The 16,801-nt window shown below is 37.8% G+C and overlaps 1 protein-coding gene across 1 annotated transcript; it reads right to left on the bottom strand.

The window, feature by feature from the left end:
* Window positions 1–2,643: 2,643 nt before the first annotated feature.
* LOC146759695 (kinesin-like protein KIF20B) lies at window positions 2,644–5,423 on the bottom strand. Its single transcript, XM_085509847.1, has 4 exons — window positions 5,383–5,423; window positions 4,613–4,752; window positions 3,188–3,415; window positions 2,644–2,700 (listed from the first exon to the last, which is right to left on the bottom strand). The coding sequence occupies exons 1-4, from the start codon at window positions 5,420–5,422 to the stop codon at window positions 2,644–2,646; spliced, it is 465 nt and encodes a 154-aa protein (XP_085365973.1). The 5' UTR covers window position 5,423.
* Window positions 5,424–16,801: the final 11,378 nt, after the last annotated feature.

Raw genomic sequence — 16,801 nt, 5'->3', positions numbered from 1 at the left:
ATAAAAGCTGGCGCTTTTTTTGGTTAGTTGCACATGATGTCAATACAACAGTGTTCAAGAACAGAACCACACCCAGAATACAAAGAGCAGGTACAGGAGTTTTACAGAATTTATGGGTAGCTAATCAGGTAGAAGGAAAGGAGAGCTGACCTTGCTTGAATCCTTTAAGGCAGATTGTCTCAGTTCTGCTATTTCTGTCTCTTTTTGTATGGCATTAGAAGCCAAAGTTTTGAGCTGTTCTTCCAAAGCTTCAACAAACTGATCTCTCTCCTCACGCCACTTTTGAAGATTATGGTCCTTTTCCTCCAGCTCCTATATTTCATGATGATAGAAAAGCATACACAGTAGAAACAAGCAGAATTTTTAAGACAGCCTAGTATTAATAAGTTTTTCATATAGCATAAATAAGGACTCAAGCTGATAAAAAGAGTTTATGGTAAGACATTTCAATTAACATATCGTGATGTCACTCAACAAGATCAGGTTACATGCATGTATTACATATGTATTTACTATGCAGATTATTGTATTTAAAGCAATCTGCCAGTGCTCTGTAGTGACTAATTATTTGAATATCTTTCATGGTCTACCACTAATTTCAGTTGGCCACTTTCATTTTGCTCCAATTTTTTTTTTCACCTTTTCCCTGTTGCTTGGAAAACATGCATCATTCATTTAATAAAAGTTAAGAGCAAGAAAAATACCTGTTTAAGTTGTTGGATAGTATAGTCTTTATAATCCAGCTCATCCTTAAACTGGTTATTAATCCTTTCAAGTTCATCCATCCTGTTCCTGAGGGATTCCTCCACAGAACGCATCGTGGACACCTTTAATGTAAGCACAGCTCACGGTTCATTAAAAGACTTCTGTAATCCAACCTGGCCAAATACTTCTTTGTTAAATAAAGAGGAATTCACAAACAAGTGCTGAGTAGGAAAACGACAGCAAGTGCAAGGTTACCAAGGAAGACATGAATTCATTTTTAAGCTTCAATTTTCCACCCCAAGCACACCCAATAAACTTTCAGACTAAGATCCTGCAAAATGGGTTTTAAAATATCTACTTGTTTAATAATTAAATTTTAACTATTAACATCACTGAAGCTGAAATTGAAGAAAAAAAATATACACGCTTATATTAAAGAGCCTCTGGAAATTAGTCTATTTCTCTTCAAGTAAATAGCATTCTTCCCAGTTATCAGCGTTTTTTCACAAGACTTAGGTTTTAGGCTTTGGAGTTACCACGGATACCAATGGCAAGTCACCAGTAACGTAGAGATAATAACAAGTCCCCTCCAGAGGCAGATTAGCTATTCTCTTCACAAACCTTATTCCAGACTACCAACCAACTTTACTTTCCTCTGTTCATTATCTATGCGAAACCATGTTTTAACTTCTGGTCCCCTCTAGAGCTTCAATGGCAACTTTACCTAAGATTTGCTGCTAGCCACACTAGTGTGAAATTTCCAGCTTCATAGTTAAAGTTTGAGAAGTTTTAACAGCAGAAAGCCAAGCATTATCTTACAGAAAAAAATATCTCAGTTGACTACAAACCTCGTTTTGTAGTTGCTGAATTTGTTTCTCAGCATCAGAATGTTTGTCTTTTAGATCTGCATACTCTTCTTCTTTCCTCTGCAAATCTTTTTTCAAATTCAGTACAAGGGCAGAACTCTCAGAAAGAATATTTTCTAGCCTTATGTTAAAAATAAAGACACAAAGAACATTACTGTTACACATCTCATGGAAACAGCAATTACAGCTTAATCCATGCCCTGCCTGTTGGTTTCTATTTGTAAATAGACTCTTAAATCTATCTAGACCAGTGACAAGATTTAAACAATTACTTTTGAATTTCAGCTTGCTTCTCATAATCAGATGCTGAAGCAATAAATTATTCAGATGCTATTCTGAGGGATGTACAACAAAACCACCAGCAATCCCCATATTATTCTTTATTTCCTTGCACACTCCTGTTTTCCCTTGGAACTCAAGTAGCATACCAAAGCATCCTAAAGTAGTAGTTTGGCCATTGATAAGCATGCAGATGCATTAAGTCGAAGGGATGTTCCCATTAACTATTTTTAACTCTAGTTCATTCTCAAAGGGCTCTAAGTTAACTCAGTGGTTACTTACGATTCTATACGTTGCACTTTCTCCATTTCACTCTTTTCCTTTTCCCGAAGAGAGTGTTTCATCTGCTCCAAGCTTTCATTTAAAGACAAACTTTTGAGCTGTTCTTCCAAAGCTTCTACTAACTGATCTCTCTCCTCACGCCACTTTTGAAGATTACGCTCCTTTTCCTCCAGCTGGGCAACAAGTCTTTCCTAAAAGAAGAACAGATGAACAGTGAACATCACCTACTACACACTGAACTGTTCTAACACTTCGGTAGTTAGCACCGTTTTACAGTCTTAGTAAATGTATGATCTCTTCAAGATCCACAGGAGCTCTAGAACTAGTTGCACTACAAACCTACAGAAGCAAAACCATGCTTCTATTAGACAACCTACATTACTCTCCTTGTGAAAAAAATATTAGTATTATTTAAGAACCTCCACTTCAGTTTGCTCATTTAATGATTACTAATGAGCGTTAGGAAAACAAAGTCACAAAGTGATAATAATACTAAGCTCCTCACATCCTTCTATGCTGCTTGCAGGTTCAGAAAGTCGGGACTAACTACTTCCAGATGTAAAAAAAGCTTTGCAGAATGTACAGATTCACATGTTTAAAGAAGTTACATGACAAGAGCCCAGCAAACAGCTCAAGTAACTCAAGTGACTTTGTTATCAGTCACTATTTGGAAAGTGATAAAGGAGCAAAACTGTGGCTGTTTGACCAAGTATTTTTATTCAGTATCTGGAGAGAAGTTTGTGGGGTTTCTTTAGAAACTCAATTGCCTTTTCTTCCTTATAAAGGCTTAAAGGCCTTCTGCTTTGCAGAAAAGAGAACAAACAAAAGCTATTGTACAAAATACTTTCTTAGCCTCATTAAATAGTGATCTATTTTTCAACTGTAATTTTCTTATTGATGTCCCACATACGTGACATTTCATTATGCACTTATGAAAGATCTTTCTATTTGTGGCCCCCCCATTCCTTCCTTTTCCAAATCAAGCAGTTCTCATATGGGCTTTGCCATATAAGAAAGCAAGGGGACTTGGACAAGCTGCTCTTATGCACCCTTACTGTTAATACTTGGTATGTAGTTGTCTCCAAACTACAGGCACCAGACAACTCTGCCAGGACCTCATCACTTACAGTTTCTGCTTGTTGCTTTCCATAATGTTGTCGGTCCTCAGCAAATTGTTTCATTTCTTTGTTGCAAAGATTCTCAGCTTCTTTTAACTGATTTAGGAGCTCTTCTTTCTCCTCCAGCCACTTTTTTCTATCAGTTTGATACTTAGTCTCACTTTCCTGTTTCAAAGAAACCAAAAATGAAATAGTGAGTCATTAAGGAATAAAAGTCTTAAAAGCCAGGTCATCATTAAATAGACTTGTTTCTGCAAGATAACAGAAACATTAGCAGTTTTTACAACAGAATATTCCCAAAGGCAGGTATTGGATAATCATTAGTTCTTTTCCATTAAAAAATAATAATTTCCAGTATTTCTTATTCAGACTGGAGAGCCTCCATAAAACATCTCTTTTTCTTTATAAATGTTCACACAAGCTTTACAGAACTTACACCAAAAGTCAGTATAAGAAAAACTCTTTTAACTTAAAAACTTCTAACACTTTACGCTGCCTTGCAGCAGTTGTAGAAAAACTTGCAGCTCCTTTAGGGTTGAAAGACAAAGAAAAGCAACACAGTTTACACTGTAGGAGTAGTCTCCTTTCCTATCAAACCTACTGGCAGACATTCTCATATATAGGACAGAGCACCTGAGAAACTGCTTGGAAAAAATAAAAGTCTTTTAACCAAGGAAAATTAGTAGACCCGCAGCCCAACAAAAAAGGCTTCCTGGTGATAAAGTTAGATGATGATTTCGATAGCTTATATTAGTTGCCCAAGCAACTAACAGAAAACAGTTTTGACAAATACACCATAAGTTACAATTTGCTTTGAGTTAGTATTCCTTTCTTGCAAACAACAATTGTATAAGTATACTCTGCTTATAGCACATTGACGTGGTATAGAATGAAGCAATGAATGTTCAACTTTCCCCTCTTCTTGAAAAAGGGAATTGGCTCTGCGCATTAAAAAAAAATATCATGAATAAGCTTACTCAAGGTGAAGGAGGAAAGATGTTCAGAACCATTCCACTAACAGAGTGGATGTAACCTATTGTATACTCACTTAGAAAACTCCCACTGCCAGCCCATTACTTTTATTTAAAAAAACAAACAAACAACAACAACAAAAAATAACATCAGATGGGATAAGACAACTAACTGTTCAGAGGCCAGCAAAAGAAGCACTGCTCATGGCAGCATAATGTAGGGAAGGCTACACTTCCTATACTATGGGGGCATCAGTGATGCCATTCTTAACGTACCACAAAAAAGCTGCACCTGGTCCCTATTGCATGTTGCACTGCAGCTTTTACAGGAAGTTTCTGTAATCAATATAACAGTTTACTTTATCAAGTTACAACTTTGAAGTTAAGTTACCTCCAGCTCTTTTTGCAGCTTTATTAATTCTGTATTGTTTTCATTCAAATTTGCCTCATCACTTTTGTTGTTCTTTTGCTGCCAGTCACCATTGCTCTGGTATTCCAGCTCACTGTATTTCTGTTTCCATGCAATCAGTTCTACTCAATACACAAAATGAGGTTAGATAGCATATCATTTCAAGTATATATTTGAAATACCACACCAATGACTTTTTACTAAAGCAGCTTCGGTTTTATCTGCTACAGACATAAAGAAATAACAGAAGCCTTTAACTACAAGAGATTTGTTGTTTACTATGGAACGTTAATGCCTAAGTAATAGTCACATGAAAATGGAAGTGGCTATCACAGTACGTCTAAACCCCTTTAGCATCCCTGCTCCCTTTCCCTGGAAAGATTACCTGAAGCTAATTTTTGGTACTCTTCTAACTGAGCTTGAAGCATTTCATCTTGTTCAAGCTGCACTTCCTCTTGTTCTTCTAATGCCATCCGCATAACTTCAATTGTTCTATCCCTTGCACACAGATCTGAAGGTTTGAAAATTTACAGATGAACTCCCTACTAGCTCCCATTATTATCAAATCAAGATTCTCCCATGACCAAAAGCTCTTTTAAAAGAGATAGAGCATCTCCATTGAAATATTTACATACAAATACATGCAGATATGTTTTAAAATCGAAACACAGAAGACTCAAAGTCACTAGCAATGTGACAACATTTACACAGATATTCCACACACACACACACACACACAAATAATGGCTGACCGTCACATAGTTGATCATAGTCTTTGGAGATATCTTCCATCCACTCAGTTTCCACCAGCTCCTATATTTCATGTTGAAAGAAAAGCATACACAGTAAAAACAAGCAGAATCTTTAAGACAGGCTAGAATTAATAAGTTTTTCATATAGCATAAATAAGGACTCAAGCTGATAAAAAGAGTTTATGGTAAGACATTTCAATTAACATATCATGATGTCACTCAACAAGATCAGGTTATATGCATGTATTACATATGTATTTACTATGCAGATTATTGTATTTAAAGCAATCTGCCAGTGCTCTGTAGTGACTAATTATTTGAATATCTTTCATGGTCTACCACTAATTTCAGTTGGCCACTTTCATTTTGCTCCAATTTTTTTTTTTTTTTTTGACCTTTTTCCTGTTGCTTGGAAAACCTGCATCATTCATTTAATAAAAAATAAGAGCAAGTAAAATACCTGCTTAAGTTGTTGGATATAGAAGTCTTTATAATCCAGCTCATCCTTAAAATAGTTAATACACCTTTCAAGTTCATACGTCTTGATCCTGAGGGATTCCTCCACAGAACGCATCGTGGACACCTGTAATGTAAGCACAGCTCACGGTTCATTAAAAGACTTCTGTAATCCAACCTGGCCAAATACTTCTTTGTTAAATAAAGAGGAATTCACAAACAAGTGCTGAGTAGGAAAATGACAGCAAGTGCAAGGTTACCAAGGAAGACATGAATTCATTTTTAAGCTTCAACTTTCCACCCCAAGCACACCCAATAAACTTTCAGACTAAGATCCTGCAAAATGGGTTTTAAAATATCTTCTTGTTTAATAATTAAATTTTAACTATTAACATCACTGAAGCTGAAATTGAAGAAAAAAAATATACATGCTTATATTAAAGAGCCTCTGGAAATTAGTCTATTTCTCTTCAAGTAAATAGCATTCTTCTTCCCAGTTATCAGCGTTTTTTCACAAGACTTAGGTTTTAGGCTTTGGAGTTACAAACCTCGCTTTGTACTTGCTGAATTTGTTTCTCGGCATCAGAATGTTTGCCTTTTAGATCTGCATACTCTTCTTCTTTCCTCTGCAAATCTTTTTTCAAATTCAGTACAAGGGCAGAACTCTCAGAAAGAATATTTTCTAGCCTTATGTTAAAAATAAAGACACAAAGAACATTACTGTTACACATCTCATGGAAACAGCAATTACAGCTTAATCCATGCCCTGCCTGTTGGTTTCTATTTGTAAATAGACTCTTAAATCTATCTAGACCAGTGACAAGATTTAAACAATTACTTTTGAATTTCAGCTTGCTTCTCATAATCAGATGCTGAAGCAATAAATTATTCAGATGCTATTCTGAGGGATGTACAACAAAACCACCAGCAATCCCCATATTATTCTTTATTTCCTTGCACACTCCTGTTTTCCCTTGGAACTCAGGTAGCATACCAAAGCATCCTAAAGTAGTAGTTTGGCCATTGATAAGCATGCAGATGCATTAAGTCGAAGGGATGTTCCCATTAACTATTTTTAACTCTAGTTCATTCTCAAAGGGCTCTAAGTTAACTCAGTGGTTACTTACGATTCTATACGTTGCACTTTCTCCATTTCACTCCTTTCCTTTTCCCGAAGAGAGTGTTTCATCTGCTCCAAGCTGTTTTTCAGCTGCATAACTTCTTGAATCAGATTTGCTTCTTTGCTACTTAACTCTTCAACCTTTTTGTCTGCATTTGCAGACTTCTCCTGCAGAGTTGCTGTAACTGTCTCCAGATTAACAATAATAGATTCTTTTTCTTTAAGTAATTCATTGAGTTTTGACACATTGTCTTCCATTGTCTTGGAAGCCTCCAGGAGATATTCAAGCCCTCTTATTTTTACCTCACAGTTGGCAACTTCCTCCTGAAATTGTGCAATCACTCTCTGATCTTCTGCAGTCTTTTCTTCAAAGTCCTGAGTTTTCTTTTCTATTTGCTCATGTAACTGATTCACAAGATCATCTTCCTGACTAGTGTGAGTTGTAATCTCACATAGCTTCATTACAAGTTGACAATTATGATTTTCAGCATTATTCAGTCCCGCCTTTAGGTTTTCATTGTCTTGAAGCAGTGCTTTGATGTGCTGACTTTTTTGTGAGGAAACATCAACAATACTTCTGCATACTTCCCAAATCCTTTCAAGACTATAGTTAAAGGAGAGGTCCTGCACAAGATCTGAGATGGAAGAAGTCTGTGACTGAATGCATGCAGAACTAATTTGAGATGGCCCTGTCTCATCCTTTTCAGAGTCTGAGGAATCCTTTACACTGACAAAGTCAGTACCGATGACGTGAAACTCTAAGTGACATTTGTATAATTCATCTAATTTGGTCCGCATTTCTTTTACTTGTGACACTTTATCAATTATATATTCTTTGGCAACTTCTATGTTGTTAGTTAGTTGGGCATTTTTGTCTTCTAGTGTCATATTTATAGATTTCTGTTCATCCAGTTCAGAAGCAATTTCCCGATAGTCAGCTTGACCCTGCAGAATTTGTTCACGGAGGGCATCAGCTGTTTCTTCAGAAAAAGAAAGCTCAATACGCAGGCTTGTTACCTGCTTACTGAAATCTTCTTTTTTATTTTTTTCTCTTCTGCATTGTTCTTCAAGCACAGCTAAATGATGTTCCAAGATTTCAGTTCTTTCCCTCAGTGCTAGTACTTCCTTTCGGTACGCGGAGCACTTTTGTTTCATGTGTTCAATTGTCCTTTGCTCTACAGTGTTCTTTTTCTTTCTCTCATTTACAACTACTGTAAAACAAACAAACAAACAAAAAAGGGAAAAGGAATGTAGCTCAGATTGATTAAAATCATTATTTCATAGCAGTTCACAACACCAAGTAGCAACTTCTAAGTGAAAAACTGTCATAATATGCAAGCCATGCCCTCACATCACATAGTATTTGATACTAGTGAAGGAATTAAAGTCCTCTGAACACGTAATCAGGTGCCTCAGATTTCTATACAGAATTAACAGCAAAAGGTTTTCAGTCTGGAAGAACACTTTTACCATGGCACTACTCAAACCTTCCACTCCACACCAGTAGAAAATCTAATTAGATTCAAGAAACATGGGAACGAGATAGATAATTCACAGCTATATTCTTTCTATCTTCCCTGCTTCAGCAATCCCTATAAGGCAGCCAGGAATCACTCCATCTACATCTAAATGGTAGATAAACAGTTCTCTAAGAAATTTAATTCCAACTCACAGTCCTCTTACTTTCAAACGAAAGATAAAACCCTGGACAAGTTGATCACTTAAGTGCTGATATCTGTCTCTCTTATTCAGTTGATCTCTAAACAAAATATGAGGATTCCTACTTCTGTCCACACTTACTCTTTTGCATATAAAGTTCACTCATAAAGTTGTACAAATTTGCAGATTCAAGTTTCCATAAATATTCCATTAGCTTGGGGCTGTTTTTTTCTTTAACTGGTGAGCAATTAGCTAAAATCACATGCATTTTCTTTTTATCAAAAGCGACTTCTGCTGTATTTCATCATTGCTTTAGAATCCAGTTACGTCCATTCCATAATATGCATACTTTAAGCATTAAAATAAATATAAGTCAAGACTTACTAGGGATTGGGTCACCACAACAATATATTCCATGGTGATTCTTGTACAGTCCTTTTATTACTACAACTACAGAAATGCAGAATTTTATAGCACCCACGTGCAGCCTGCATTACATACAGATTCACATGTACTGCATGGAAACAGCCTCTTAACTCATCTAAGGAGTTTTATATACAGCCCTCAACTGATTTAAAAGTCATACTGAAGAAACAGCAGTGGCATATTCCACCCCAAACCAGGTTTTGGGTTTTGACTGCTACTCCCAGCAACACTAGTGAGGGGAATATGATTTATAAGTAATCTAAACACTTTATGCTGAAAACAAGAAGCAAGCACTAAAGCAAGATAAATAAGACTAGGGAGAAGATGTGTAATGTTCAGTCTAGAAGCTCCTTACAGAGGAAGTAGGGAAAAAGCATTATTACAGAGCATAGGAAACAAGACCTAAAAGCTCAGAGAATGGTGTAAATACCCTGAACTTGAAGCTGAGATAACCTAGCATCTCCTAAAACACTTTTGCTCGTGCTACTTATATAACTAATTCTACAAAAGAACCAGCACAACATACCTGTGCTCATTGTTCTACTGTGTATATTTAACATAGCTAAAGAATATATATTAAGCGGTTTTTGAAATTGGACGCTATTAATACTCACAAATAGAAGAAAATTTTAACATGATTGAATACTCAGTACTTCTTAACAGAAAACTTCATGCTGACATTTTGACTATCAGCTACCCATTTTAATTCCTATGTGGAGTATTGCTGTCATTAATTTTTAAATGAGAGCTTTGGTCATATGATTATAACAAACCCACTACTATTTGGAGTATGGAGGAGTCCACATCCCTCCCTCAGTCTCTGGTAAGATGCTTATATGTGATGCCATTCAGTGGTCACATTAGGATTCAATATTTATGCCAAATAAAGGCAGCAGGGACAAATCATCCAAGAACAGCATCTCATCCAAAGAAGGCCTTGACTTTCTCCCTTGCACATATTTTGCAAGAGGAATACAAGAAAGGAAGGGACTACAGCTAAGTTTTAGATTTTCCCTTCTACACTGTATATGCCTTCCGTAATTCTAGGAACACTGATGCTCAGCTGTGCCCAGAAGTGAAGTTAAATGCATCAGAGCTTATTAAACCATTTTGCTCAAATATTGCCCATGAGCGAGCAATTAGCAGGTCGTCAACAATTTTGATAGTTGCTTCAGGAAAAACAAAACAAACAAACAAAGAAAAGCACTTGAACAGCTGATGCTACTCAGAAGATCAGCAACAGCAGTTGAAACAATCCTAAAGAAACAGTTTAACACAGTGGCTTTTCTCCTTATACCATAAGGTACGCGCTTCACAGCCTTTTGCTTCCTATCCGGAATAGGAAGCAATTTATTGTTTTGGAAGACACCCTGTTCAACGATGGAAGAAACTGTACCTTTCTTTGGAGGTGGCTCTTCCACAGTAGGCTTATCCTCGTCAGTACTGTGCTTTCTTCCCACTTCCAACTCAGTTTTCTCTTGTTTCAGTGCTTTAACTGAAAGCACTGAAAATTGGCTGCTTTCAGTTCCTTTATTAGTGTTCTCTTCTGCCGGTTCTGCTTTAATGGTAGTTAAATGGTAGGTAGTCTTTTCCTGTATTGATATAAGATCAGTTACATTGAAGCTTAACAAAAGGAGCACTTAAGTCTCAGTAATCTTCTGTAGGCAAATATTTACACAAAACCATACAGCTAAAATATTTACCCGGTGACTCTATAGACATCAGTTACAAATCTCAATAGCAGACAGAACAAGTACACCTTCAGATAATGACAAGTGCAATACTCGGTAGAGTATACAAGGGAAAGCAAGAGCCTAGCAGGTTACAAAGTAAAAGACTTGCACACAATCAAGAGTTTACCAGTTTATCAAAGAATTTCCTGTTTCCAAGAAGTCAACAAAATTACAAACATGGTCAAAGAGCAAATGGTTAGCTCTCATACAAGTTCATCACATCACACTTCTGCTAAGCTGCTAAAATCACTTTCATCGTGACAGATATAATCCAACCTTAAAGCTTAGTCAGCTCTGTCACGCATATTTTAGATTGTGTCCTTGACCACAAGCGAAGCTTCCTTACTTACAAGATGACGATTGTTAAGCCATGCTGGCACTGCCAAGGACTGATTATTCATCTTTAGTAGCTTATGAAAAGAAAAGCCTCAGAAGTGTTCAGGCCACACAATCTCACAGATAGAGTTGGAGCCTTGTTCTTGGAAGAAGTAATAGGTGAGGACATGACTACTCGTCACAGTCAGCTTTAATACCATGGAAATACTAAGTTGCAGTGATGCACAGTCAAAGATTAAGAAGGGTCAAGTTGCTAAGCTTACAAGGTTAGAGATCTGAGTGACAGAATTAACTATAAATGTTTTCAGAGCTACTTCAGGCTACCAAACATCAAAAAATGAACAAAAACCACCAGAAGTGGTATGCACACATACTTAATCAAGCTAGTCTTCACATATTCAGTAGCTCGCAGTACATTAGTCAGGATAAAGTTTTATGGACTGCATAGAACGTGGAGATATCCTGACCATTCATACTCGTACTTCCAACTCTACTCAACATACTTTTACTGTTGCTCTTCCTCTGATGTAGGAGTGTGAGGCAGGAGTTAGTGGAACACACTGATATTTTTGTTGTTTGTGTTAACAACAACTACCTTCAGATAAATTTGAATTGTTTACAATTTCAAGCGAGTACCAGCTACATACAGAAAATCAGTTTTCCAAAAATGTGTTGATTACAAGCATAGAATTAGTGTTTTTCTTTTTTTGTATAAGGATACGGAGATGTGTAAAACTCACATAATCTTTTACTTTTTCTTCTAAATGAGATTTTAAGTCTTGTAGCTCTGTAATAATGTCATCTTTCTGCACCACGATGTCCATTAGCTCTCGAATCCTTTCATTTTGTGCATTCATTTTCTTGGAAATAAAAAATAAAAAAAAAAATCAGTCATCAGTTTCTAATGTAGTGTTAAGTAGCTGAATTACACAATGCATTAAAGGCAAATTCAGTTAAGCTAAGCTCGGTAAGAAATCTATTAATGGAGCCTACTGGAATAGCATTATAAGCTACCACAAGTTGGTATTAAAACAATTTTACACAACATCTTCTTGATAAAGTTACCTCAGTTGCTTCTTTAAGTTGCTCAACAGACTCATTCAATTTAATCATCTGCATTTCAAAGTCTGTAACACACAGAAAAGGTTGTATTACATAGGTAGCCAATAGATAGTTTATTAAGTAATCAATTTTTCCAGATATTCTAATGTTTAGGTAGCTTTTGAACAGATTAATTAATTTGCATGTGGTCTTCACTTATTGGGAGTGATTCAAAAGTTTTCTATATTTCTTGGAACGAAAACATTGCATCAACAAGACATAAAGAAGAGTAGAGATTACAATATAAAAGTTAAAATCAAGATATAGACATTTAACCCCATACTTACGAAAGCGTAAAGCTGCTAGTTGCAGTTTAAAGGAGAGGGGGGGAAAAAAGAAAAGAAATAACCAAAAACCGTGGAATTGCTGAACCTGAATATACACAAGGAACAAACTATCACTTATCTACAGGCTATGGTTCCAAAGGTAGAACATCTCCTCTAATTCCTACTCAAACTGGTTATTTCTCTTTTAGATTAATGAACTATTTCTGTCTTCTACCTTTCACATCGCATAACTCACCTTTGTTCTTCTGCATCAGCTCTTCTTCAGTTTTAAGTAGTTTGGTGTTTTTCTCTGTTAGCTCTTCTTTGGTCTCCATCAGTTCAAAGTTAGTTTTCTCCAGCTGCTTTTCAAACCAGCCAATATCTTCCTTCGGGTCCTCCAGGGATACAATGGAACTATGTGCTGCCTCAGCTTGCTCTTTAATATCCATGACATCATAATGCACAGAATCAAGAATGCCCTCAGGATCAACACAGGTGTCAGGCACTATGCTATGTTCTCCACCCTGAAACGTAATTTATAATCAGTTAAAACTGGTGAATAGCTGACTACATAATAGCTGTTATTTCTACAGATAGTCTGGATAGCCACTATGAAGACAGCCATACAAGAAGTTTTTAATTTCAGCTTCAAAACCCACCTCACAAATTCACATACAACACAACAGTGATTCCTATGGGGGGAAGATAAGTGGCATTCTAGTAACAGCTAATATATTTTATAGTATTTGATGACCACGCTCCCTTTCTTTTTTTTTTTTTTTTTTTTTTTTTAAATATTACCCCAGATTGATCTCCTTCAAATTTAACGTACAAGTTCGGACTCCCCTTTTCTTTGTATACAGCGTAAATTTTCATTTTGTGTTGCAGAAACAAGGAAAACACCCAAATTCCCAAAGCTTTCTGAAACTGTTCTTAAGGCTCAGCAACTATTCCTGCTAGATGAAGAATAGATGTATCTTGCTCATCATACAGCAACACAGCATGCACTTCTTTGTAAACAGCCTTGTGTTTCTACAAGATGTGCCCATAACATTTAAATAGTAAAAAGGAAAATATTTAAGAAAAAAAAAAGAAAAATACCAGGGTGTCATGGTTTAATAATTTTGCAATATTGCTATCAGTATTCCACATCATAACGTCATATAAAGCATGAATAATTTTACTGCTCCCGAACACTTGCAGTATATTGATGATATTGCCGTGTGGGGCCATACAGCAGCAGAGATTTTCAAGAAAAGAAAACAGATAATCCAAATTCTTTTGCAAGCTGGTTTTGCCATTAAGCGCAGCAAGGTGAAGGGGTCTGCCCAGGAAATCCAGTTCTTAGGTGTAAAATGTCAAGATGGGCATCGACACATCCCAGCAGATGTGATTGAAAAAAATCACTGCTATGTCTCCTCCCACCAACAAGACAGAGACCCAATCTTTTCTGGGAGTAGTGGGCTTTTGGAGAATGCATGTCCCAAACTACAGCCACATAGTGAGCCCCCTCTATCAGGTAACACAGAAGAAGAATAATTTCTCATGGGGTCCTGAGCATCAGCAGGCTTTTGAGCAGAGAAAACAAGAGATAGCCCATGCCGTGGCCTTGGGGCCAGTACGGACAGGACAGGATGTAAAGAACATCCTCTACACTGCTGCTGGAGAGAAAGGTCCCACTTGGAGTTTGTGGCAAAGAGCTTCAGGAGAAACCCAAGGCCAACCCCCGGGACTTTGGAGTCGAGCATATAAAGGGTCTGAGGAGTGCTACACTCCAACTGAGAAGGAGATCTTAGCCATGTACAAGGGGGTTTGGGCTGCTTCTGAAGTAGTTGGGACAGAGGTTCAGCTCCTTCTAGCACCTCGCTTGCCTGTGGCCCCCTGTCACGGACACAGGTAGATTTTTGTTTAAACCGTGACAACTACCCAGAATGCAGCATAAGGGAATTTTTGCCTAGAACTCTGGAGGACTATTTGTAACTCAGAAAGGTCAGAGATAGAAAGTTCACACTGATTTCTGGGTCACCAGCCTCACCGTACATCAGCATTTTTGGTTTTTAAATGATACATAAAGTTCTCAATGGCACTGCTCTAGTCGGTAGTTCTTTCCCTTTCCGTGCAGCTTGCTCTGTGCATGGCTTGTGAACCGCTATTCAGGCCAGACAGCTGCAGCCCCAAAGACCTGCCATAAATGTACAAATTCTACCAGGATAATGTCTTGGTAGAGGAGAAACAGGATGCGCAGTCATATGGCTCTCACACATACCTTGTACAACCAGCTTGGCTCTGGACTGGGCATCACCAATGTCACAGGTGTACACGTCACTGTCACTTTTCTCCAGATTTTTTATGCTCAGCTGCAGGTCTCGTCCTTTCTGTGCCCTCTTGTATTTCCTGCCAGGCCTGAGCTCAGCAATGCCTTTCCTCCATATGACGAAGGATGCGGCTTTCTCGCTCTGACATGTAAAAAGTGCACTTCCACTTTCTTCAATTTTCACATCTGAAAGTTCCTTGATAAAGTAATTAGGTTTTTCTGGAAGGAAAAAAAAAAGGATGAGGGTGTAGGACAAAGGGATTTGTTACCCCAACAAGTCCCAAGCATACAGAGTTGTCCTGAATCTCCTTTGCCCTCATTTCAGAATATCACATAGAGATGCAAAGAGTCTAAGAAGACCACAGAGTCCACCCATTTACATAGGTTTGATAATTCCAGTAGATATCTGGAAAGTTCAATACCATTATACATGCGCTGGTAGGATCTCATCTGATAAACTGCATATAGTTTTGATTACACATATTCAATATAGAATAATTCAGATTGCCATCTTTTCTTGGCTCACTAACACCCAAGATCATAGAATCATAGAATGATCACAGAATCATAGAGTGGCCTGAGTAGAAAAGGACCTCAAATATCATCTAGTTTCAAACCCCCTGCCAAGGGGTCACCAACCACCAGACCAGGCTGCCCAGATCCACATCACACTGGAGAATCATTCGGTTTCCAGATTATTTTAAGGAAAAGATTTTAATCCATCGTATTTTCTGAAAACTAAGAATTGATCCTGCTCAAGGAAACAGAAGAGAAAAACATCACCCACAGGCTGCAGATATTTACCTCGACTTCTCTACATGCCATCCCCAGTGTGCTTTTCAACTCACCTTGCACAGTGACCCTGGCTTTTGTTATGGAGTCCTCTGTCTCACAGGTGTACTCCCCACTGTCCTTGGCAGCAGAGTCATGGATGATCAGAATGGCCCCAGTTCCCTCCTGCTGCAAGTCGTACTTCTGGCTTTTTCTGATTGCTTTGCCATCCTTGTACCACCTGATGTTCAAATCCGGTTTTGACAGCTCACGGCTCAGGCTGATGTCCTGCCCTGCTGCTGCTGTCTTATCCTCCAGCTGTTTTGAAACCTCAGTAGGTTTTCCTGGAAGAAAACATTGCTTTTTGAGTAACATACACTTATGGTAGGATGCCTCTCTCAAAATACACGCATCTACATGCTGGAGATAAGTTAGAGAGGCACTTGCAACAGACGCTATCCTACAGCCAGCAGTAATCTGCAAAGTACAGACAATAGAATTCCAGGCAGCATTTATTCTCTCTTAAATCTACCCAACTGAGGATGATGAACCATGTCTGAAAACTGCCTCTCTCTTCTCTCTACTCATCACACTGGGAGCCTCGGATGATGCTCTCAGATGCACATGCTCTAGATAGGAATTTGTTGTACAGCTAGATGATGTGAAGGCCATCCCTTCAGCTTATACTTAGAGGATATTTGCTCCCACAGTTCCCTCAACAGAGCATTCCTGATTTACTGTTAATGGAACAAGCTGTAGTGAGATGCCCATTTCCAACACTACCCCAGTGCTTTGGGTAGTTCTCACATTTGTGTAAAATGTTTCCTCCTTTTACTTGTTTTTAAGAGAAATTCTCAGTGCTTCGAGGTTCAAGTAGAAGGTTGCTATTCACTTTAACCATATTATGAGTTAGCTCTCACGACAATCTTATCAGAAGACAGTTGAAGGAATCAGACCCCAGAATCTCTCCCATCTCATTACCTTTCACAGACAGAGAGGCTTTGGAGGTTAGACCACGGGCAGTAAAAAACGACTTCCCCAGCGTCAGTAGGAGTCACACTTTTGATAATGAGAGTATATTAACGACTCACGTTAGAAGCTTTAAATCGCCCACCACTTTCCACTCTGCTTCCATTCAGTGTCCAGTTGAACTCATCAATGCTTTCATGGGACGGAATGCATTCAAAAGTACAATCTTCTCCCTCCTGGATTTCAGTGTTTTTCAGCCGTTTGGCAA

Source organism: Coturnix japonica, chromosome 9, assembly GCF_054131305.1.
Source record: "Coturnix japonica strain WE chromosome 9, WE-NBRP24, whole genome shotgun sequence".
NCBI lineage: Eukaryota > Metazoa > Chordata > Aves > Galliformes > Phasianidae > Coturnix > Coturnix japonica.
Note: the sequence above shows the minus strand (reverse complement) of the source record. Positions and strands in the feature narration are given on the sequence as shown.

Coding starts and splice junctions, on each gene's coding strand:
- LOC146759695 (XM_085509847.1), bottom strand. CDS start 5,422: ATGGAAGATATCTCCAAAGACTATGATCAACTATGTGACG. Junction 4,753..5,382: donor CTATGATCAACTATGTGACG/GTCAGCCATTAT, acceptor TGTATTGAGTAG/AACTGATTGCATGGAAACAG. Junction 2,701..3,187: donor CTACATACCAAGTATTAACA/GTAAGGGTGCAT, acceptor CATTCTGCAAAG/CTTTTTTTACATCTGGAAGT.